Source organism: Miniopterus natalensis, chromosome 11 (assembly GCF_054644295.1).
Source record: "Miniopterus natalensis isolate mMinNat1 chromosome 11, mMinNat1.hap1, whole genome shotgun sequence".
NCBI classification, from domain to species: Eukaryota; Metazoa; Chordata; class Mammalia; order Chiroptera; family Miniopteridae; genus Miniopterus; species Miniopterus natalensis.
The window spans coordinates 70835535-70857508 of NC_142091.1; the positions used below are offsets into that span (position 1 = coordinate 70835535).

The window sequence follows — 21974 nt, forward strand, 5'->3', positions numbered from 1 at the left end:
GGGGCCTTGTGAAGCGGCGGCGTTGACGGGGTTGGTGAGCGGCCGGTGCGCGGCTGGGGAGTTGCGCCGATGTCCCGACGCCCTCAGAGCTGACCCGCCGACCTCAGCCCCAGTCCGCGCCCTTCTCCCCGCCCCAGGCCCCGTCCTGTCCCACTCCATTGCTCCAGAGCCTCGGGGCTGTTCATTCTTTTGGATCCGGAAGAACTGCAGAGGCCTAGAGAGGGAAGGGAGGTGACAGCAATTTGTGCACCTCCCAGGCTAGACCAAGGTCCGTGCCTCCCTCCCCTTGGCCCCCCCATTTCCTCCAAACCCAGCTGGTACCCTCATCTGACCCCAGAATGGCCTACCGCCCGCCTCACTGGGGCAGTGGAGCACCAGGAGGCTCGCCTCTCCCCTTTGAACTTTGCTTTATTCTTCAGACTTTGAAGGGCCCACCAGGCCGCTTGCCCAGCATTTTTAGCGCCCCTGTTGCTGTACAAATTCTGACCTCAGAAACAAAACCAGAATGTCCCCCGTGAGAACCTTAATGACCCGGGAAAGCAGTCCCTTAGCTCTGCAACTTCCAGGCCAGGCCGCCTCACACGGGCTCGGCAAGGAGGAGAACCGCGTGGTTCAGACACCTGCAAAATGCCACAGAGGGTACAACCCCCCTTTTACAGATGAGGAAGCCGAGGCTCCAGGAGTTGGTTCACCTAAGATCCCCAGTAAGTCAGAGGCAGAGCTAGGTGTGGATTCTTCCCATTGCAGACCCTGAATGGCCCCAAGACACCTCAGAACCAGGCTGAACTGAGGGGAGCTAAAACATCCTTGGGGTTTACATGTGTGGTTTCCCACATCAGGGACTCGGCCTGACTTTGGAGGCATTAAATTATCAGTAGAAAGAACACAGGCTTTATGGGAAGACTAGACATGGGTTTAACTCCTGGCTCTTATTAGTATGACCTTGAACAAGTCACTAGAGTTCTGAGTCACTTTCCCAGAAGTAAAATTTGCTCACAGGCTCAGCTGCTTCCCTCTTGGTTTGGTACCAGTACCAACAAGAGCAAGTGTGTGAAGACCTCTGTGAACTTACTCAGTGCATATGATGCTTATGTAAGAGATGATGTTACTCTGTGGCTTACTTCACCTCTTGGTGACAAAGTGGGTGCTGCTCCAGGGCATAAAGGCAGCTCTGTGCCCAACTTGGATAGATCTGTCTTCTGGCAGCCAAGTGCAGGTGTGAACCTTGGTCAGCCCCACACTCTACCCCATCCCCAGCCCACGTTTTGGAATTTAGACTTAGATCAAAGTCTGGGGCAGCTCCCTAATTTCAAAGGCTCTGGAAACGTGATTGTGCCAGTAGGTTCTGGGTGCCTTCAGCAACATATTCTTACCCTCTCCTGCAGGTGCTGCTGCCACCTTCATTGTGCTGAGACCCAGGTGGCACCTACAGGATCGCCCATCCTCTGCAGCTCAGTGCAAGGGTGTGAACTCAGCTTGCTTGCTTCAGAGCCTCCTCACCATGGTAAGTCTCATGAAAGCCAGGGCTGGGGAAGGACACTGGGCTTGGAGCAGTGGGGGAGGGGGAATGCCAACCCTGGGCACGCTGGAGTTCCTTACACAGTGATCTAGAGATGCTGCTGCCTCCTAAGGTTCAGAGAAGTTAAGACAAAGGGTCCCTCTCAGGGCCTGGTCCCTGCTTCCCTCCTTTTCCTAGCTAGTCCCATCCAGGCCTGGGGCTGCAGCCTCTGAGTCCCTCCAGGGTCCATCTGCCCCAGGTCTGGGTCATGTCTTTAGGTGAGAACATTAACAGGTACCTACTCTGTAATAGACACTGTACCAGTTACAGAAGGAGCCATGAAGAAGGACCTAGTGCCTGCTCCTGAGCCTGGGCATGTGTGGGCTGGTCCCATAGGTGGGATCTACACTTCAGGAAGCTCATGCTCCATACCCACTCTAGAACTGATACAAACCAAAGCAGGCCTTGGACAAACCCAGGTTCAAATGTCAGCCTGCCACTGACCAGCTGTCTGACCTTTAATAGAAGGCTTGACCTCTGTGAGCCTTTATCCTTGCAATATGAGGCAGATTAAGGGCTACCTCCAGTGGCTATGAGGTGTTTATGAGACCAGAGTCCTGGGGCCTTGCACAATGCCTAATCAACCTCCTTTCCTTTTCTGTCCCCTCAGGCCCCTGGGAACCAGGGATGGCACTGGTCCCAAGCCCTCCTCTGACTCTGGTATGGGAATGGTTGCAAATCCCAGGCAGGACAGGCTGTTAGCGATGGTGAGGGATCACCTTCTTGGTGGCACTGGAGGCAGGGCTTGGAGTTGAGACCAATCACAACTTTATTGCATATCCAGTCCCTGGCAGGCTCTGACAGCTACATGTCCGTGCCCTTCCTAGGGCAAGACCTCTACCACTCCCAGCCTCCCTTTAGCCCCCCGGGGAAAGAAGCATGATAAGTCCAAAATGGAACCAGCTTTGGAGACAGGCAGACATGGACACTTGCTGGCTGTGACCTTGGGCAAAGTCATTTAACTCTACCTCGGTTTCCTCACCGAGCTAATATTTTCTCCGTAGGGTTGGTGGGAAGATTAACAAGACATGCTCAAAAGCACCTAGAGGCAGCCTGGCTCTCAGTCTCTGCTTGAGACTAGAACTGATCCCATTCTTCTCTCTCCCTACTGACCTGGATTTGTCTCCTTGTCCTGAAGCAGTTGGCTTGGCTCTGGCCCTTGCCAGACCCAGGAAAGGTCAAAGTTTACACAAAAGCCTGCTGATGGCAGGCTTGGGGATAAGCCTCCCAAAGTGCACCTTGCCAGGGCCTGGCTCAGTTTCAGTCCGCCCCCATCCCGGCCACCAGGTGGCACTGGGAGCCTGACCCCCTGGGTCCAAAACACTCTCTTTGGGACAAAAGCAGTTGCTGCATGGGGTCTGCAAACCTCCTTCAGCTAACTCCACCTTTTTGAAAAAGGAAGTAGCTCCCTTTTATTCAATTTTTACTATATGACAGGCATATACTGTATTAAATCCCCATTTTACAGAAGACTTTGAAGCTCAGGACAGTGAGGTGTCTTCAGAGTTCTCACAGCTGATGGAAGCAGATGTGGGATTTGAGCCCAGGTGCCCATGCCTGCAGAACCCAGATCCTTAGCCCCTGCCACCCACTTCTTCCTGCACCCCCTGTGTCAGTTCAGCTGTAACTCTCAGGCCAGCCTGCCCATGACCCTCCCACCTGAGGCTCTGGGTGGCCAGGTTCCTCCATCTGCTTGTGAGGCCCTTCCCACCTCTCCCTGATGGCCACTGGTAGCTCAGGTCATTCTAACTTGCTTCCTGGCCTGGCCAACATACTATTTCACACCTCCACACCTTTTCTCTGCATGCCCTTCACTCCCTTCTACCTACCTAATTCCTACTTACCCTTCACAAAGGATCCGCTAAGGAGGCTGAGGTCCCCTCCTCTGTGCCCCTGGGGTGCATGTGCATTTCTCTTGTGTTGCACTTCCCTCAGCGTGTGAAAGCAATCTCTGTGTTTTCTGTCGAGGGCAGAACCAGCATTCTGTTATCTCTACACACCATGGCTTGCCCTGGCCTGGCACACCAAGAGGCTCAGGTAGTATTGTCTGCCCTCATCAAAGGCCCAGTTGGAACAACAAATGAGTATAGGGCCTGCTTGGCCCCTTCCTCTGGCACAGGAGCCTCAGCCTAGGGCTTCTCCTCCTTTGACAGAAAAAAGCTTTTGGGTCCCAATTTTATTAATTTTTTTTTTTTATTCTCAGGATTCCAGAAAACACTATTTTCTTTGTATTGAAGCTATTCTTTGGGATAAGTTTAAGCCACAGTCCAAAACATTTCATAAATTAGCAAAGGATAAAAAGAAGAGAACTGACAAATACCCACCTGATAAAATGACACCCAGTTCTGTGTGTCCCTGGAGCTCCTGCTCCAGCGCCATTTCACTAGGGTTCCTGAGTGGGAGTGGAAGAGGAGTCTTGGCCATAGCTGTGTGACTGGGTAGGGTGGGGGCCAGGCCACACCTGAAAACTTCCTCACTCCTTTCTACAGACCTCCAAGAAGCTGGTGAACTCAGTGGCAGGTTGTGCTGACGATGCCCTTGCTGGCCTGGTGGCCTGCAACCCCAACTTGCAGCTCCTGCAGGGCCACCGCGTGGCCCTCCGTTCTGACTTGGACAGCCTCAAGGGCCGAGTGGCATTGCTGTCGGGTGGGGGCTCTGGCCATGAGCCTGCCCACGCTGGTGAGTGCCCCAGGCCAGAGGTGGGGGTGGGGGCTCTGGAGATATTGTCAGTGCTGCTAGAAGGTTCAGAGCCCAGCCCAGAGTCATGAACCAGGTCCTGGTTCCCACTCTCCCACTACCTTGGACTGTGATTTGGGGCCAGTTATGGCCTCTCTCTGGGCCTCAGTCTCTATAGCTTATAAAAGTAAGAGGTTGGGCCAAATGATTTCTCAGGTCCTTCCAGCTCTGAGAGTCAGTGATTCTGTGAATCCTCCTGGCCTTCCAGCTGACCTGTCACCTCCTCTATGAAGCCTTCCTGACTCTTCCAACCTAGAGCAACATCCCTCTTCTAAATTACCACCCTTCAATTTCACATACAGCATGAACAGTCCTGTATTGTTTTCTGTTTAGTGCCAGGCATGTGAGCTCTCCTTGAGAGCTCCTGGGGGCAAGGACCAGGCTTTGTATCCTCTGTACCTTTCCTGTCTCCCTTCGGCAAATCCACCCATTCAGCAAACATTAATGAGCACCCACTGTATGCCTGGACTGTTCTGGGCACTAGGGATGCAACAGTGAACCAGACAGACAAGGTACCTACATTCCTGTTCTTCTCTGGAGAGACAGACGGTAACCAGATAAACACATAAGTGAAAGAGATCATTCCAGAGTGTGTAAGTGAGACCATGAAGGCAAGAGAGCAGGGAAAGGAACAGCAAGCCATGGGGCTAAGATGGGTGACAACTTCAGCTGAGGGTCAAGGAAGGCCTGTCCAAGGAGATAACTCCTGAGTGAAGATCTGTGGGAAGCAGCCCAGGTGTTTTTCTAGCATCAGGCACACAGTGGGATCCACTAGACCATGAAGCCCAGGAGCAGGGAAGGGCTAGGGGCAGCAGGCACAGGTCCCCACCTGGCATTCTCTCCCCACCCATCTTCAGGTTTCATAGGGAAGGGGATGCTGACAGGGGTCATCGCGGGAGCTGTGTTCACCTCCCCAGCAGTTGGCAGCATCCTGGCAGCCATCAGGGCAGTGGCCCAGGCGGGCACAGGTAGGAGGGACTGCTTCCAGGAAGGCAAGCTGGGGGCAATTGGTGAGGGCAAGTGCTGATGGGGCTCTGCCGGCTGCTCCTGCAGTGGGGACCCTCCTCATCGTAAAGAACTACACGGGGGATCGGCTCAACTTCGGCCTGGCCCGGGAGCATGCCCGGGCTGAGGGCATCCCTGTGGAGATGGTGGTCATTGGGGATGACAGTGCCTTCACCGTCCTGAAGAAGGCAGGCAGGCGGGGGCTCTGTGGCACGGTGCTCATACACAAGGTGAGGCTCCCCAGGACACAGGCTGGCCAGCCCCTCCCAGCCTGCTGTCTTCTGGCAGCACCTGGTACCTAGATCTTACCAACCACCGCACCCCATACAAAGCCATTCCTTCCCCAGTGCTCCCTGATCCAGGAAGGCCCCCCATCCCCTCCCCTACCTAAGCCCAGCATATAGGCATTCTCCCAGGCCCTTCCTTTTCCATTCCCCACACCCAGCCATCGCCCTGTTTTGCCTCAACACACATCCTCAAGAGCCCTGCCCTCCCTGCCCCAGCCTTGGTTCAGCGCTCATCTGCTGGTACCCAGCTGGCTGTAGCTGCTGCCCTCCTGGGCTCCCTGGCCTGCTTCCTGCCTACCCTTCCAGCCTATTGCCACACTACCCCAGAGGTGTCCTATGAAGATGTGTATCTGATCAGGCTGCTCACATGCTGAAAGCCCTCTAGGGTGCCTAGAGTCAGCTCAGGCTCCTTGGTCTGGCACCCACCACATTCTTGCCTTCCTCCCTGAACTCTCCAAGTTCATCTCCCATCAACCCTACCATCCTTTTATGCTCCATTAATACCAGTTCTCTGTACCACTGGGCTGTGGCTCATCTCTGGGGCTTTCCTGATGATGTACCTACATCCTTAAAAGTCCTTTCTCCGTTCAACTCGCTTTGGCCTGGCTAACTCCTATTCCGTCGAGGTATAGCTCTGGTGTCGCCCCATCTGGGACGTTTTCCCTCCCACCACACTGAGCTGGTTAGGAGCCCCTTTTCTGTGCCTTGTCACACCTACCACAAACTCTAGCACTGCATTTATTACCTTCATTGAAGGTTCAATTTGTGTGTGTCTGCTTCCCCAGCTCCTCCCAGACTGAGTTCCTTCCAGGAAGGGACTGTGACTTAGTCACTTTTTTTTCTTCATTTAAGCACATACTAGATGTTTGACAAAAAATGGGAGGGTGACTGGATGGATGGGTGGATGGATGGGTGAGTGGGTAGGGGGTGAATGGGTGGGTGGGTAAAGTGAGCTACAGGGTATATGCCCTGGAGAAAGAACTCTAGGCTAGGAATCAGGAAACTGGCCATCAGCTGCTGTGTGACATTAGACAGGTTATCTCCCCTCTCTGGGCCCATTTCTCCATTTGTAAAATTCTTTTTGGCTCCAACAGACTGGGATTCTTAAAGATTCCTGGCAAGTTCATTATGAATGCAGGATATACTGTTCTGCCCTGAGCTCGATGGGCCAGGTTGATGTGACAATACTCAAGAGTCCCCCTGCCAACTAGAAACTCAGCCTCAGCCTGTCTTCAACCCCCAAGTGCTATAGTGACTCCCTCCCCGGTGGGGGCTTATTTCTCTGTGGGTACAGATGGCGGGTGCCCTGGCTGAGGCAGGTGTGGGGCTGAAGGAGATCACAGAGCGGGTGAACGTGATCGCCAAGGCCATGGGTGAGTGCCAGCCCAGGGATTGGGAAGCGGGGAGAGAAGAGGAGGCTGACCTTGGGACTGGGAGCAGGTTTCCAGCAGCTATATAGGAGGGCTTGCCATGGGGACTAGTAGGCTTGGGTTCCAGAGCTAGGTTTGAGCTGGAGAGGCTGAAACAAAGAGGCCGCCCTGTCTGGTGCCTGCTGCCCTGACTGATGCCAACAGCAGAGCAGTCATCTCGTTCATACCTCATTTCTCATAGGAACCCTGGGAGTGAGCTTGTCCTCCTGCAGTGTCCCTGGTTCCAGACCCACCTTTGAACTTGCAGCTGATGAGGTAGAGCTGGGCCTGGGTAAGCTTGTGGCCACCCCTGTCCTAGCCATGCCTACTCCCTGTGTTATACCCACATATTATGCTCTGGGAGCCATCTACCTGTCCTCTCAGCTTACCTGGAGCTGTCACCTAAGAGGTCCTGGTGTTTTCAAATGGGCACTTGACCCTCTTCTGGCTCAATCTGCCTGATTTCTACCTGCTTTGCCATCCACACCAGGGCTCCAGCCATGTGAGGCTTCATGCACTGCCCACTCCCTACCTTTGCTCATATCATTCCAGGGTCCTCTGCCAAATGCAGCCCTTCTTTCAAGGGCCATTCAGAGGCCACCCTCGCTGCAAAGCTTTCCCTCTTCCACCTCTGTGCTTCCAAAGTGATGGGCAGAGGCCTCAAGTTTCTTCACTGTGACTGCCTCTAGTTAAATCTACTTAACTAATTAAAAGTTACATTCTCAGCCCTAGCTGGTTTGGCTCAGTGGTTAGTGTGTTAGCCCATGGACTGAGGGCTCCTGGGTTCAGTTCCAGCCAAGGGCAGGGCACGTACCTCGGTTGTAGGCTCAATCCTGGCTCTGGCTGGGGCTTGCGCCGGAGGCAACCAATTGATGTGTCTCTCTCACATCGATTTCTCTCTCTCTCTCTCCCCTCCACTCTCTGAAAAGCAATGGAAAAAATATCCTCGGGTGAGGGCTAAGAAAAAAACACGTTACATTCCTGGCTTTCTCCACCACCAAGCCACAGCTCCTAGACAGCAGAAAGTGTATTTTTCACTATTCTGCCCATTTCTATCCCCACTCCCCATCTAGCCTAGCACTGAATAAATCTTGATAAAAACACAATGAGCGAATCCCCAGGCCTGAGCGTGTCAGCAATGATTGCGTCTTTCCACAGGGATCCACGGGGAAGCTGGTGTGCGCAGGATAAAGGTAGGTGGACTCCCTGGCCCAGGCTGGTCTAAGGCCAAGGCCTTGGACACAGCTCACACCTGGATCCCTCTGGCAGATGGCAACTGCCGACGAGATTGTGACTCTCATGCTCGACCATATGACCAACCCCTCCAACGTGTCCCATGTGACTGTGCAGGCTGGTGAGAGGCTGTTACACCTTTTGTCTCCAAGCCCTTCCTCCCTGCTGGGTAAGGGGACCCCCAGAGAGACTCACCGGGGTGCCATGTCTGCCTACAGGCTCCTCAGTGGTGCTGATGGTCAACAACCTGGGTGGCCTGTCATTCCTGGAACTGGGTATCATTGCTGACGCTGCTGTCCGCTCTCTGGGTAAGCCCCGCCCTGGAAGGGGACCTCCCAACCCCCAGAGCTGCTTCCCTCCAGCCCTTTGAAGCTGGACATAAGAAAAGCAGCTGAGGTAGGGTCTTGTGATGGCCCAGAGCTTGGGCTGGGCAGTCAAATGAGCCTGAGTTAGATTGTCACTCTGCCACCTAATTGCTGCGAGCAGTGAGCCTGCTCCTTGTCTGTCGAGAGGGGTGAAAATAGTACCTGCCTCATAGGTTGTTGTGAGGATTAAATGAGACTAAACATACATGATACCTTTAGCACCGTGCCTGGCACCTGTAAGAGCTCATTAAACCAGACCTACCCCTATACAAGGGACATTGCCAGGGAATGTGGCAATTTAGGGCATTATGGAGGAATACCCTGAGCAGATCTGACCATCTCCCTACTGACCTTGGAGCCCCAGCTTCCAAAGTCCTTGTTTTTCTCTTCTATTTGTTTATCTGATGCTAGGGGAAGTGGGGAAGTACTACCCTTCCCACCTTCCCTCATGGACATGCATGCTTTGGTGTTGCAGAGGGCCGTGGGGTAAAGGTTGCCCGTGCCCTGGTGGGCACCTTCATGTCAGCCCTGGAGATGCCTGGCCTTTCTATCACCCTCTTGCTAGTGGATGAGCCCCACCTGAAACTGATAGGTGAGACCTAAAACCTGGGGTCACCCAAGCCAGGGCTCCTTGTAGGTGGAAGGAACCAGGGGGACTTGGGGGGACCCCATCAGGGCTGACCGTGACAGGCCTCCGTGGAAAGACCCTTTCTTTTTCAGCCTTCTCCAGCTCTTACATGACTGGAGGAGTTGCTATTAGGTTCCTCCCTGAGGACAGCCCCTCTTCCCTTGTATACAGTAGGTACTCAGTACTTGCTTTTTAAGATAGAGGGAACTGGGCCACCAGGTGGGGAATCCAGGCCCCACTTGATCCCTGGCCAGCCAACAATGTCTAAGATTAGAGTCTTCCTGCTGTCACTAGATGCTGAAACCACCGCATCAGCCTGGCCTAACATCCCCAGAGTCGCTGTGACTGGGCGGAAGCGAACCCGGGCAGCCCCCACCGAGCCCCCAGAGGCCCATGATTCCACTGCTGTAGGAGGTACCAAACCCTGCTGTTGGGGCAGGTGGCTCAGGCATTGTCCTGAGTCCTGAAGGGTGAGGGGTGTGTAGGGGCCCTAACACTCACATATCCCACACCTTCAAGTTCAGCTATGAGAAGGGCCAGGTACATCTCTTCCCTGCTGTCTCTCCCTCCAGGCTCAGCCTCGAAGCGGACGGCGCTTGTGCTGGAACGTGTGTGCAGTACTCTCCTGGGCCTGGAGGAACATCTGAATGCCCTGGACCGTGCTGCCGGCGATGGCGACTGTGGCACCACCCACAGTCGCGCTGCCAGAGGTTGGTGCCAGGGCCCCTCTGGGGTGAGGAGAGGGGCTGCTGTCACATTGATTCTGAGATTTTGGCATTTCATGAACCAGAACAATTTCAAAAACATTTGGAGTGCTGACATGGGCTCCCGACTTTTATTTTGCTAAGCACTGTCATTCACAAAACCTAGCACCCCCTCCACCTATTTTCATAGAGAAAAGGTCCTTCAAACACTACAAATGTGGGAAGGTAGTCATTTTAGAACAAAATGTAATCTTTTGCAGTGAATAATAACTTTAGATTCAAAGAGAACTCGCTCTGTAGTCCTTATTTTTCTCGGCTTACCTGGACTGGTTAATGGCTCTTAATTGTCTAGCACCAGTCAGGCAAAAAAAATGTATTTAGCGCCTCTGGGCCAGGCAACTCTGTGGATACAACAGTAAGCAAAGCAGACAAAAATCACTGCCCTCGTGACTCATGTTCTGGCCAGGAGACAAACAATAAACAATCAGTAAAAGATGAAGGATGGTAGTGCTAAGGGCTGAGGAGGGGACTGAAGCAGGGAAGCAGGGTAAGGAGTGTCAGGTGAGGGTGTTCAGGCAGGCCACACTGCTGGGTGACTGCGAGGACCCTGTCAGTCACCACTCCTCAACCCTCTCCACATAGCACACTGGATATAAAAAGGGAACCCTGGGTTCTCTTTCTTAATGTGGGTTCCCTTGGCCTCTTCTGGGGCCCATTCCTTCTGCCTGGCAGTGGGATCTGGGCATTTGTTGGGAGGGAGGGTCTCTGAATTCCTCACCATCTCTCTGCCTACAGCGATCCAGGGGTGGCTGAAGGAGGGTCCACTCCCTGCCAGCCCTTCCCTGCTTCTCTCCAAATTGTCCTTCCTGCTCCTGGAGAAGATGGGAGGCTCATCTGGGGCAGTAAGTGCTGGCAGTTCCCTGGGCGGAGGGCTGATACAGAAATCCCTGGTTGGTTGAGGCCTAGCCAGACCTGAGTGTTCAATTCTGGTCCTCCCAGCTCTATGGCCTGTTCCTGACTGCAGCAGCCCAGCCACTCAAGGCCAAGACTGACCTCCCAGCCTGGTCTGCTGCCATGGATGCTGGCCTGGAGGCCATGCAGAAGTGAGCCAGAGCCCTGTGCCTTAGACCAAGGGTGGGCTGGGGAGGTGGTGGATGTCACCTGCTCCCAGCCAAGCCCTGTCCCCACCCCCAAAGGGATTCCTTGCAGTGAACCCCATTTGTTCTCTTCCCTTACAGGTATGGAAAGGCTGCCCCTGGGGACAGGACTATGGTGTGTATGGGCCCAGCCCTTCCCCCTTTTGATTATAGAGGCCCTGAAGGCCACCCCCAATGGCAGGGCCTGTGCTCAGCTCCCCTCTCCCTCACCTTGTCCAGCTGGATTCTCTGTGGGCAGCAGGACAGGAGCTCCAAGCCTGGAAGAGCCCGGGGGCTGATCTGGTCCAAGTTCTGACCAAAGCAGTCAAGGTGAGCGAAGCTTGGCCCAGTTACCCAGGGAGCAAGTTAATGTCCTTCCTGGACCTACATTTTCTCCTCTAAAAATGGAGATGAGTGCCTATCTCAGAGGGTGTGGTCAGGCTAAAGAGATGAATAGAGCCCCAACGTGATATCTGGGACCCTCAGTAAATGGGGTCCCTTGCCCTGCTAGAGACAGGTGGGAGGTCACCTCTCTACCCTGGTGACAGTACAGACGGCTCTGGCAGAACTGGGACAGGAGGGAGGCCTGATGGCTTGTCCTTAAATCTGCTCCTCCCCATCTTCCCTCAGAGCGCAGAAGCTGCAGCCCAGGACACCAAGAACATGGACGCTGGAGCAGGAAGAGCCAGTTATATCAGTTCTGCGAAGCTGGACCAGCCAGACCCCGGGGCAGTGGCAGCCGCAGCCATTCTCCGAGCCATCCTGGAGGTCTTGCAGAGCTAGGGTGCGTGAATGCCTCTCTGAGCCTCTGCGTCTCTCTTACTGCTGTGCAGAGGCGGCCACTGTCACTTCCTTCTGTCTTCCAGTTGTCACCCTCCCTTGCCTCTCAGGCCCATCCTCTGAGTTCAGCAGGGATCCCCTACCAACCTCCAGAATGACTCCAGTGTAGAAACTGCAGGCCCAGAGTGGGTCACCTGCCTGCTCAGCACTGCCTTTTACCTTCTCAGGGAGGGGAGGGTCCTGGGATCAACCCACTCTGCCCCCAGCCAACTCTGGGCTTCGGCAGTGAGGCATTTCCCCTGGGGGGCAGCACAGCCTTTAACTGGCATTGCTGACTTGGTTTTAAGAATTTCCGGGAAAGGCCTTCTGCACCTGAATCCGAGCCAGTGTGGAAAAGCAAGCTAATAAACCACATTGAAGCAACAGAGCTTCTGCTTCCTCTGAGGGACCTTTCTCCAAGTGTGTGAACAAGTTGCCCAACTGCTGCCCCGGGGACTGTGACCTCAGCCCCTGGTTGAGATGATCATGACCCATCTCCTACCACCTGAGACCTAAAGGCTACGTCTGCACAGCTGGGCTGGCTCCACTGGGATCCTCAATCCTGTCCTCCTGATACACACTCCACACACAATGGTGTGCTTTTCTCAGCATTAAACTAACAGAACCCACTGATTCTTCAGGATTCAAATGGGCAAGCAGGACACCAAGAGGAAAAGAAATCACCATATCATAAGGCTCAGTGGTAGAATAGAAACTGTGCCCAGGCCAGCCCCCTGGTCTCTATAGCAGTCACTGGTGGCACCGCCGAGTCTGGTGCATGGTGGACAGGACAGCACACACCCGACCCATACTCGGTGCAGGGGAGTGGTTACAGGGACTCTTGTGGACTCATGGGCTTGGCTTAGGATCCTCGTTCTGCTTCGAAGCAGCTCCGTAAACTCAGGCCCATTATTTGGCCCCTTGGAATCTGGAAAATCAGAATGGTACCCATCTTATGGGGATGGGTGTGGAAAGGGATTCAGATGAACTGATGGTGAAGCCCCTAGCACACTCCAGGGCCTCACTCACTGTGAATCACCATTATCACTGGTGTCTGCATCTAAGTCCTTCCAGGTCATCTGCTCCACCACCAGGGGGCATCCACAGGTGGTCACACTGGCAGGGGGGCCCCCATCACTCACTTTGCCCCAACTTGGCTTTAGGCTCCCTCAATCCCTGGGCTTCTCTGCCCGGGGTCCCCTGTCCACCAGCCACCCCACGGGTCCCCGAGCACAGGCGCAGTTATCAGTGTGCACAGACACACACACCCAGCAGCTGGGGAGGAGACTGGCATCAGACACCTGGCATGTAGATCCCAACTCTGCCATTTCCTGGTTGGGTAACCTCAGGCAAGTCACTTATCCTTGTTTTCCAGATTATACAACAGGAAACATTTCCTTCCTGGTGAAATAACGAAGTGCTCAAAGGCCATTCCCTATTAGGGACATCCACATATATCAGGAGTAGCATGTGACTCCAAGAAGACAATCATGTGGATCTTTGGTGCCTTCTGTCTTGTCCCTCTTAAGGTCTCAGGGTCAGAACTGTCCTAAGCCTTTCCCACGTTGCCCAGAGCTCATTTAACCACCATCTCATTTCAGCAGAAAAGGCTTTGATTCTTAAAAACATATTTAATGAAAATCAGGCTTCATAAACACGTGAAATGCCTACCCATGTGGTAAGGGGGGTGGTCGTGTGACCGAGCTGCCTGACAGTCATCCCAATGGCTTTGGAGCCTTCAGTCACTAGAGAGGTTCAAGCATAGTCCTCCTGCCAGCATCTGGCCATGTGGGGTTGAAGTGGCCAGTCATTGCCACTGGCCAGAGAGTAAGTACACTTGAGAACCTAGGCATCATGCTGCTTGCTAACTAAGCACAGCAGTGTGGCGCCTGGCACCCAGGACTCATTTGGAGGAGGCAGGAAAAGCCATAGCACCAACACGTAGGAGAGGAGTCAGACTCCTCTCTCCCCACCCGTTTCTCCACAGGAAGAGAGCTGCAGCTGGAACTCTGGCATGATGCACAAGACAGGCTTTGGCCGTGCAAACAGCCATTGTTGGGGGTAGGTGAGGCACTCTGATGCTCAGCAAAAAACGTCTTTGAAGGTGGCCATGGTTTCTAGGCTCTGCTGACTACAAAGCACCACAACTTTGGCACGTGTCATGGTGGGCCGGAGTGTGCAAATTAGCTGGGCTAGGGCCTTGCCAAGAGAGCAAGGTTGAACCTGCCCGAGATAGACAGGGAAGCCCTAATCTGGTGAAGGAAAGTAAAGGTAGTCTGAGGCCACCCCTGCTACTGAGACCTGTTGGGGCAGCTGGGGACAGCAGGTTACCAGGGCTTGTTGGGCTGCCTGAGAGTGACAGGCATGTAAGTCACAAGGAAAGGCCGGGACCCAGGTCCCAGCTGTAGCAGCAGCTAGAAGAGATGGAGACACACAGTCACAATGGACTCAGACATAGAAGGCAGAGAGATAAAACAAGTGAAGAGCAGTCTGTGCCTCAGCTTCTCTGCAGAAACCTCACGTTGGGTTGGGCCAGAGGGAGGTAACAGAGCAGAGGAAACCCATCCCATGGTGGGCGCCTAAATGAAATGCACGCATTCAAAGGGAAAGCTGATGGGCATGTCACCTCCCTCACTTCCACATTACAGACTGCACTTGAGTAGGGCCCATCTGAGCTGTTGGGATTTTCTACCACATCCTGAGGTGTCTAGAGGGGAAATCAGCTTGACTTCAGCCACAGAGCAGGAGCGGTGTAAGCTGCCAGGGCAAAAAGGGCCTGTGTAAATGGAGGACCTCAGAAGTTGATGCCAAGAAGGAGTGCAGAAGCCAAAGCCACCAGGGAAAGCGGTGGGCAGCAAGCAGTGGAGAGAGCAAGCCCAACACGGAGGCAGGGGAGAGGTGTGGGCCCAGAGCCCAAAGCAAGTCTGTTGAAAAAAACCAACGGGAGCCCCAGGTAGATGAGAGCTTCTGAGGGGAGTCCAGACCACACCTCCTACTGCTCCTCGGAGCCCTTCTCACTTCACTCCCTTTCACGCAACAGGGGCTGGAAAGACAGGCAGATGCATAGGGGTTAATGGCATAATGTCAAAGTGGCCCTTGACTTGCAGGGGTCACACCAGATCTGAGCTGTTTGCACAGACCCCCAACCTTCAGTCCTCGCCCAAGTCACCACATCTTTTAGGGAAGCCGAAAGTCCCTCAGCCTGGTACACACCCCATCGCACCCCATCCCTCAGATGCCTAAGTGGCGAAGAACAGGCAAAACCTGCTCCAAGCAGTCAATTTGTCACCATGCACCTGCTAGAAAAGCTCCCATCCCACCAGACTAGCCCCAAAGCTGGGAAAGTAAAAGTTACGACACCCCTCATCATGCTCAAGGCCTTCCGTAGGGAAGATCAGTCCACACTTCCCCTCATGAAACCACAAGCATTTGGGGAGGGAGTAACCCCCCTCCCTCTCCCCGTGGTCAGGCCCCTGGGAGCCCAGAGCCTGAGCAACTGCATCTGCTATGATGGCTGGGATGTGCTGGCCTGGCACCAGTGCCCCTCATCAGCTAACCTAACCCCACCTTCTAGCTACTTGGTTTCCCACCATGTTACTGCACTAGTCTTCCTGGTAAGACTCATGCCTTTCCTGGTGACCCTTCTCTAAACCCAGCCCTACCCCGATGTGGCATGGGAGACCAGGAGCCCATACCTGTCCTTCGGTCGTGATCCCTACATCTGGGCGTTTCCAAGATGAAGCCTGAAGGATATAGAGGACCAGCAGCCAGAAGACCACCACCAGCATCCCAGTGCTGTTGGCAAAGACAGCCTCACCAGGCAGGCTGGAGTACGGCTTGGTGGCATTTTTCCTGAAGATAACGAAACAGTACGGGCCCTTGAGAGCCTTTTCCCCGTGTTTTTGCCCAGTGGGAGAACCAGTGCCACTAACAGAGGGTGAGAACACCTCCCGGAGCTGGGACTCAGAATGCTGACATACTTTCTAAGTCCCAGCCACAACAAATACCTGCAGAATGCTTTTTCCCTGCGAGGGAACTCTGTGCCTTGGGTCCCTCATTTGTAAGTCGCAATGAGGGATTGATGTTGTAGGGCAATTGGAAGATTAAATTTAAGGTGCTTAAAATAGTTTGACACACAGTAGGTGCCAAGCCAATCTGATGCCACAGAAATACCTGACCGATTTACCAATCTCAACCTAAAGAAAGACCATTGCCTTCCAGATCAGGAATGTCCCCAACTCCCAAGGCCCCCCTCCCTTGGAAGGGTCCTACGATCACAGGGCTCATTTTTTGGAGACCTGATTCTTTCCCCGCCACCTTAGAGTTGGAACTCCATCCCACTCACAAGCTGAAGAAAAGCTTCTCATTAATGCCGGAAATGACAGATGCAATGGCCAGAGAGAGGATGGAGGCTCCAAAGAAGACGTGGACAGGTTTAAGGAGGCTGCGCAGCCACATGGATGCCCAGGGCAGCAGGAAGACGGCAAAGCCCAGGAACCACTGTGGACACAGGGAGAAGCACCTGACCCACCTGTGTGTGACCAAAGGTGCCCCAAGTCATCCCACCCCACCAGTGAGCCTCCTACCTTCTTTCCTAACTCAAACCTCCCACCAGGAATTGCCCCAGCACCACAGAGCTTCCTCAGTGTGGCCTGTCTGTTTCTCTTACACAAACAAGAACCTTTCATGAACTGCTGGGCTACAACCCCACTCTCCTGCAAACAGAGACATCCTTGTTTGTCTCTGCTTCCTTCAGTCCTGCCTCATAAAACTCCCGTGCTCAGAGCACTCTGGAACAACAGACGGGCAGTGTGATGGGTAAGAGCAAGAACAGGAGGACTGCAGGAACCACAAACCTCCCACAGCCTTTAAACTGCCCATTCTACAGGGTGTGCCCTGCAAAGGCCATCTCCAGACAATGAGCAGAGGGAATATTTGGTGCTGATGCAAGTGAAGCCCCAACCAGAGCCCATGGCTGCCACCCAACAGTAGGAACTCAAAGGAGGGTGGAGAGCACCCACCTGGCAGGCGAAGATGACAACGGTGGTGATGCCCAACCAACTGTGCAGGGAGTAGAGGTTGGCAATATGGTTATCGTTGTGATATCTAAAGACGGCCACCAGCCCCAGCACGGTCAGGATGAAGGTCATCAGATGCAGGGATGCGTGGGTGATTTTCCAGGGCAGCTTGGGCCCCACCCATGACTGGGGCAGGCGGTACACCAGTGATGCTGCAGGAGAGAGCAGTCCCAGGGCTCGGCCTCCTCCGCTTGTGCTCACCACACATTAGGGGAATTACCCTGACATGGCCCCACACAGCCTCCCAAAGAGGGAAGAAGGAAATGCTAGGACACTGATATCTACTCATCAGTGTCTTCTATCCTTGCATCCTTTCTGGGACACCAGCCAGCCATGAAGGGAGAGGGAGAGTGATAAAAAGGGAGGAACAAGTTTCTTGGACCTGCCCTTCCGTCATTATCATAATAAAGTTGGCTTGCATGCAGTTTTGCAGGTTAAAAGCAATGTCACTCATTTCATCTAACTGAATTCTCACAATGAGCTCAGTTATCAAGAACACAGGCTATAAGGTTAGAAAACGTAGGTCCAAATCCTGGCTTTGCCTCTTAGCTACTTGGCATCTTCTTTCTAAATCTCAGTTTCCTCATCTGCAGAATAGGGATAACAATAGAGCCACCTCACAAGCTTCTTGTAAGAATGAAATGGAGTGATGTATCTCAAGTACACAGGGTAAGCTGCTATTAACAATGTCACTGTCATTCCCATTTTACAAGTGGGGGAAAGGAGGCTCTCCTGGGTCCAAGGCCCAGGTCTGAATGCATGGGGCAGATGGGTCTGGCAGGAGTAAGCAGATCCCTTATGTAAGGACCCACTGTGCCATCAGAGGCTTCAACCGCCTGTTCCATAGAGCAGGGATGGCAAACTACAGCTCACGGGCCAAATCCAGCCCACAGCCTATTTCTGTAAATAAAACTTTATTGGAACACAGCCATTAATGTGTTTTCATGTTGTCTATGGCTACTATCACAATAGCAGAGTTGAGTAGTCACAACACATTATATGGCCTGCAAAGCCTCGAATATTTATTACCTGGCCTTTTATAGAAAAAGTTGGACACCCCTGCCCTGTGTAACTGTGAAGCTACCCTTCTCAGATTCCCCTATTCTCACTACTACTTCCTCCAAATGGCACCTGGGCTCAAAGACAGACCAACCCACCCAACCTCCATAGCCCTGAACCCAACAGTGACAAAGGCCTGTCCTGGAGAGGGACTGCACTGCTCCATCCAGGCCTGGGCTGTGGCGCATCTCCCATGCCGACCTCATACTCACCAGCACCGTAGACCACCACCATGCCAGCAACCATGAGCACCGGGTGATAGTTGAACATGTGTATGCTGCCATCCCAGGCAAAGCCACCGTGCCAGTTCCACATCCAATAGATGGTAAAGAGGATACACATCGAGCCCAAGGATGACAGCGCCAGGACAGACAGGTAAAACCTTCCCACAGCCATTCTGGTCAGGCACTCCTAGAAGCAGCAGCAATCACATGTCCCTGCTGGCTCAGGTCCACCCCACACACCAGATAAAGACCTTGCTCTTGGTCTGAAGGGTAGACAGTTTTTGTTTTGGTTCCCCTACCAGGGCACCACCCCATGAGGCCTTGACGGTTGGGTGGACCTGATCTCTAGTTAGGGCTGGTGACTGAGGCCCCACCCCAGTCAGCATACAGTACACCCAGTCAGGCCTGGGGCTGGCCCCGAGAGGTCTCCTCTGATGTGGCCAGATGCCAAGGCTCTGGGCCCAGAGCCCTGGGATTAGTCTCCCCTCATAGGACCAGAAGGTAAAGAATTACCTTCTCACAGAAAAGAGATGGGAATCAAACTCTAGGCTAGATCGCACAACTGCCCAGGCCCTCACTTCTAACATCAGGAGGCAAAATCATAATCAACAAGGAGCAAACATACTCCTATTAGGCCGGCCGGGGGAAGTACTCTGGGCCCCCACTTGAGAAAAGTTCTTCCCCAGATGGTGAAGTCTGTGGGGCCAGTCCTCCCAGGGGGATTGGTAAGAGTCCCACACTCTACACCTTGAAATGGGTGATGGCCCTCAACTAGTCCCAGGCCTGAGACTTCTGCTTTCTCTTCCTCTTAGGAAAGTCCAAAGGAGAAAAGAGGAAGCAAGAAGTCATGGTCTAGAAAGCAAGAATTTACAGTACACCCCCACTTAGTGTCATGGATAAGTTCTTGCAACTGTGGTGAAATGACGTACAATGAAACCAGTTTTACCACAGGCTAAATGTTATAAACAAGAAAGTTCCTACAGCATCTCATCAATGTTAAATGAAACGATGTTATTCGGGGACCTACTGTGTTTTGAGATTTCCACGTGTACCTGATAAACTCAGAAACCAGCTCTGTTTTCAGGCATGGAGAATGCGAGGCCCTAAGCAGCTGCTCTTAAAAGCCAGGCAAGTGGGCGTGAGGGTTATCAAGCAAGTGCACAAAACCAAGGACAGCCACTGCTTTCGGCTAATGTGTCAGGGGCATGGGCCCAGGGCTCAAGACAGTTACACCATCCCATGGACTGACACCAAGAAAGCAACACTGTGGCTTCCTGCAGCTGAGGTTTCTGGATCTGAAGCAGCTAACAGAGAGGAGGCCCCTAAAGTAGCCAAGAACTCCCAAGGAGGTAAACACTTGCTTCCTTACCTTTAGGCCTAGTGGCAGGCTGATGGAGTGGTGGCCTGGGCTCTAATTCTTATGAAGAGAGGCACCTTGAGCAGATCACTTACCACTTGTAGGGCTATCTTTTTAGCTGGAAGAAAGGCATGGCAGTAAGAATATAATTCAAAGGAAGGCAGCTATGAGCAGACACCACGCTGGAACCTTACGCACATGATGCCATTGACTCCTCTTAACAACCCTGTGAGGAGTTCTCATCCCCATTTTATGGATGAGAAAACTAAGGCTCGGAAGGATTAGGTAGCTGGCATTAAGATCCAGTAAGTGGGTGAGGAGTTTCAAATCCTTATCTGTTTGGCTTCAGGGCCCATGTTTTTCCCTTGACCACAGGTTGTCAGAAGGTCAAGTGAGAAAATGTAAGGACACTATGAAAGTCAAGTGTCATACTTTTCTTAGTATTGTCGCATTTCATCCTACTAACAAAAACCTGAAGATCATGGCCCCTGTACCTGCCCAGGCCTCTCAGTGGCCCTGACTCTATGCCAGGCCAGCTCTCTCTATGCCAGGTACTCACCTAACCAGAAACAAGACACTGAGCTCTCACGTGGTGATCCAAATTGGCAATAATCTCTGATAAAGGAAGATCTGAGGTCTTGTAAGGCTGGAAGGAGAAAATTATGCCACCAGCTTCCTAGAAGCTTTGTGACTCAATTACTGAGCTCAGAGCTGTCCCCTTAGTTCCTGCACGAGCAGAGGAAGTTTTAGGTCACCAGATGTTCAATTACCGCCCCAATTCCAGTGAAGTGTTCAATCAGCATGAAGGACCTCTTGGTTAATAGGCTCCATCCATCAAACAATATCTACTTTCAGCACTTTTTCCTTTGTTAAAGGAAAAAAGAAAATATAATCCAAAAGAGACCGTATCCACTCCCCTGGAAGAGGTCCTGGATCACTGGGACGGACTTGGAACAGACAACGGGGACTTTCCCGACAGAAGGCTGTCAGTACAAAGTACACAGATGAGCCCTCCCTCTGCCTGAAATAGAAAGCCAAAGCAGAGAAAAAGGAAGAATGCTGTGAAAATTGCAACCCAAATGCTAAGAATATCTTCTCATTTACTCTGAGAGCAGGTTGTGCTCACCATGGTGTGGTCTTGCATTCTGCCCTAGCTTTACAGGGCCTATTCTAAGACACAAGTCCGAAAACTCTTCTGTGAAGGGCCAGGATGGTAAATATTTTAGTATTTGCAGGCCATCCAGTCTCTGTCACAACTATGTCATCGACTCTGCTGATGTAGTGCAAGAGCAGTCAGATTAATACCTTCACAAATGAATATAGCAGTATTTCAAAGAAACTTTATTTACGGACACTGAAATTTTAGTTTCATATCATTTTCACGTCACAAAATATTACCCTTTTCATTTCTGTTCAATCATTTAAAAATGGTTGAAAAATCATTCAGGAGAGCCAGATTTGGCCTGTGGGTGAAGTCTGTTGACCCTGATTTAAGAAGTCCACTCTCCAACCTAATACTCTCCTCAGTCACCTTGGCAGAAAGGATTCTCCCAGGCTGCATGAAAACAGATCAGGCCCTGGGGTAGGAAATGGGTACAGGCATACCTCAGAGATAGTGTGGGTTTGGTTCCAGACCATTGCAGTAAAGTACAGCGAGTATGGCAATAAAGCCAGCTGTAATCTTTTTGCTGGTAGAGGGTCTTGCCTTCCTTTGTTTAAAAAAAAAATGCAACAGCTGTGAAGTACAACAAAGCTAGTGCGACAAAGGGAGATATGTCTGTATTTCCCATTCAGCCCTTAGACTTAGAAAAAGGCTCTATTTCAAACTCTTACAATGTTACTTTTATAACTTAGAACTACAAATAGATGAAAGAACAAAGTCATTTTGTTGTTCTTTGTTCCCAGATGAATAGCAGGGGCTTTAGGAATCCAGAATCTCTAGTCCTAAACTCAAAAATACTGGGCTCAGCATGCTCTCCTTGGAGCATGCCCACACCCCTCCTTTTCTCGAATGTACTTTTGCTCTCTAAACTCTAAGTGTCCCCACAAGACTTGCAACGGTAAGAGCAGTGGCGGCAGCAGCTTGTCCCGGGCTCACCCCCTGAACTTGTCTCCAAGGCCCCCTTTTCTCTGACTTTTCAGTGAGCTAAAGGCAGCCCCACCTTGGCCCACTTCTGCCACTGCGACTTAGTTCTCAGTGAGGCCATCCACGCAGCTCCACATGGCTCCTTTCTTTCCTATAGTTTCTAGCCAGCCAAAGCAGCACAGCCTAGGCTCTCCTGCTGCTTCTATCCTAAGCCCTTCCTTTGTTTCACTGTCCCTACCTTTAATAAACGTATTCTCAAAAAACAAAACCAAACCAAAAAAACTGGGCTC

The 21974-nt window shown here is 52.5% G+C and overlaps 2 protein-coding genes across 4 annotated transcripts; one reads left to right on the forward strand and one right to left on the reverse strand.

The window, feature by feature from the left end:
* Positions 1–2: 2 nt before the first annotated feature.
* TKFC (triokinase and FMN cyclase) lies at positions 3–12278 on the forward strand. Of its 2 annotated transcripts, XM_016200486.2 has the most exons (18): positions 3–268; positions 1386–1504; positions 4048–4237; positions 5152–5262; positions 5348–5529; positions 6881–6959; positions 7198–7287; positions 8154–8188; positions 8265–8349; positions 8447–8536; positions 9069–9185; positions 9516–9635; positions 9794–9931; positions 10721–10827; positions 10925–11028; positions 11164–11197; positions 11302–11391; positions 11692–12278. In XM_016200486.2, the coding sequence occupies exons 2-18, from the start codon at positions 1502–1504 to the stop codon at positions 11842–11844; spliced, it is 1728 nt and encodes a 575-aa protein (XP_016055972.2). In that variant the 5' UTR covers positions 3–268; positions 1386–1501; the 3' UTR covers positions 11845–12278. The 2 variants fall into 2 exon arrangements, with proteins under 2 accessions (XP_016055972.2, XP_016055973.2); XM_016200487.2 differs by lacking the exons at positions 5348–5529; positions 6881–6959 and having other exon boundaries at positions 6–268; positions 11692–12275.
* Positions 12279–13495: 1217 nt separating this feature from the next.
* On the reverse strand, positions 13496–19420 carry CYB561A3 (cytochrome b561 family member A3). 2 transcript variants are annotated; one of them, XM_016200485.2, is made up of 5 exons: positions 18230–19420; positions 16902–17110; positions 16226–16380; positions 15576–15732; positions 13496–14294 (listed from the first exon to the last, which is right to left on the reverse strand). In XM_016200485.2, the coding sequence occupies exons 1-5, from the start codon at positions 18411–18413 to the stop codon at positions 14208–14210; spliced, it is 792 nt and encodes a 263-aa protein (XP_016055971.2). In that variant the 5' UTR covers positions 18414–19420; the 3' UTR covers positions 13496–14207. The 2 variants fall into 2 exon arrangements, with proteins under 2 accessions (XP_016055971.2, XP_016055969.2); XM_016200483.2 differs by lacking the exon at positions 13496–14294 and adding an exon at positions 14878–14923.
* Between the last annotated feature and the right edge of the window lie 2554 nt (positions 19421–21974).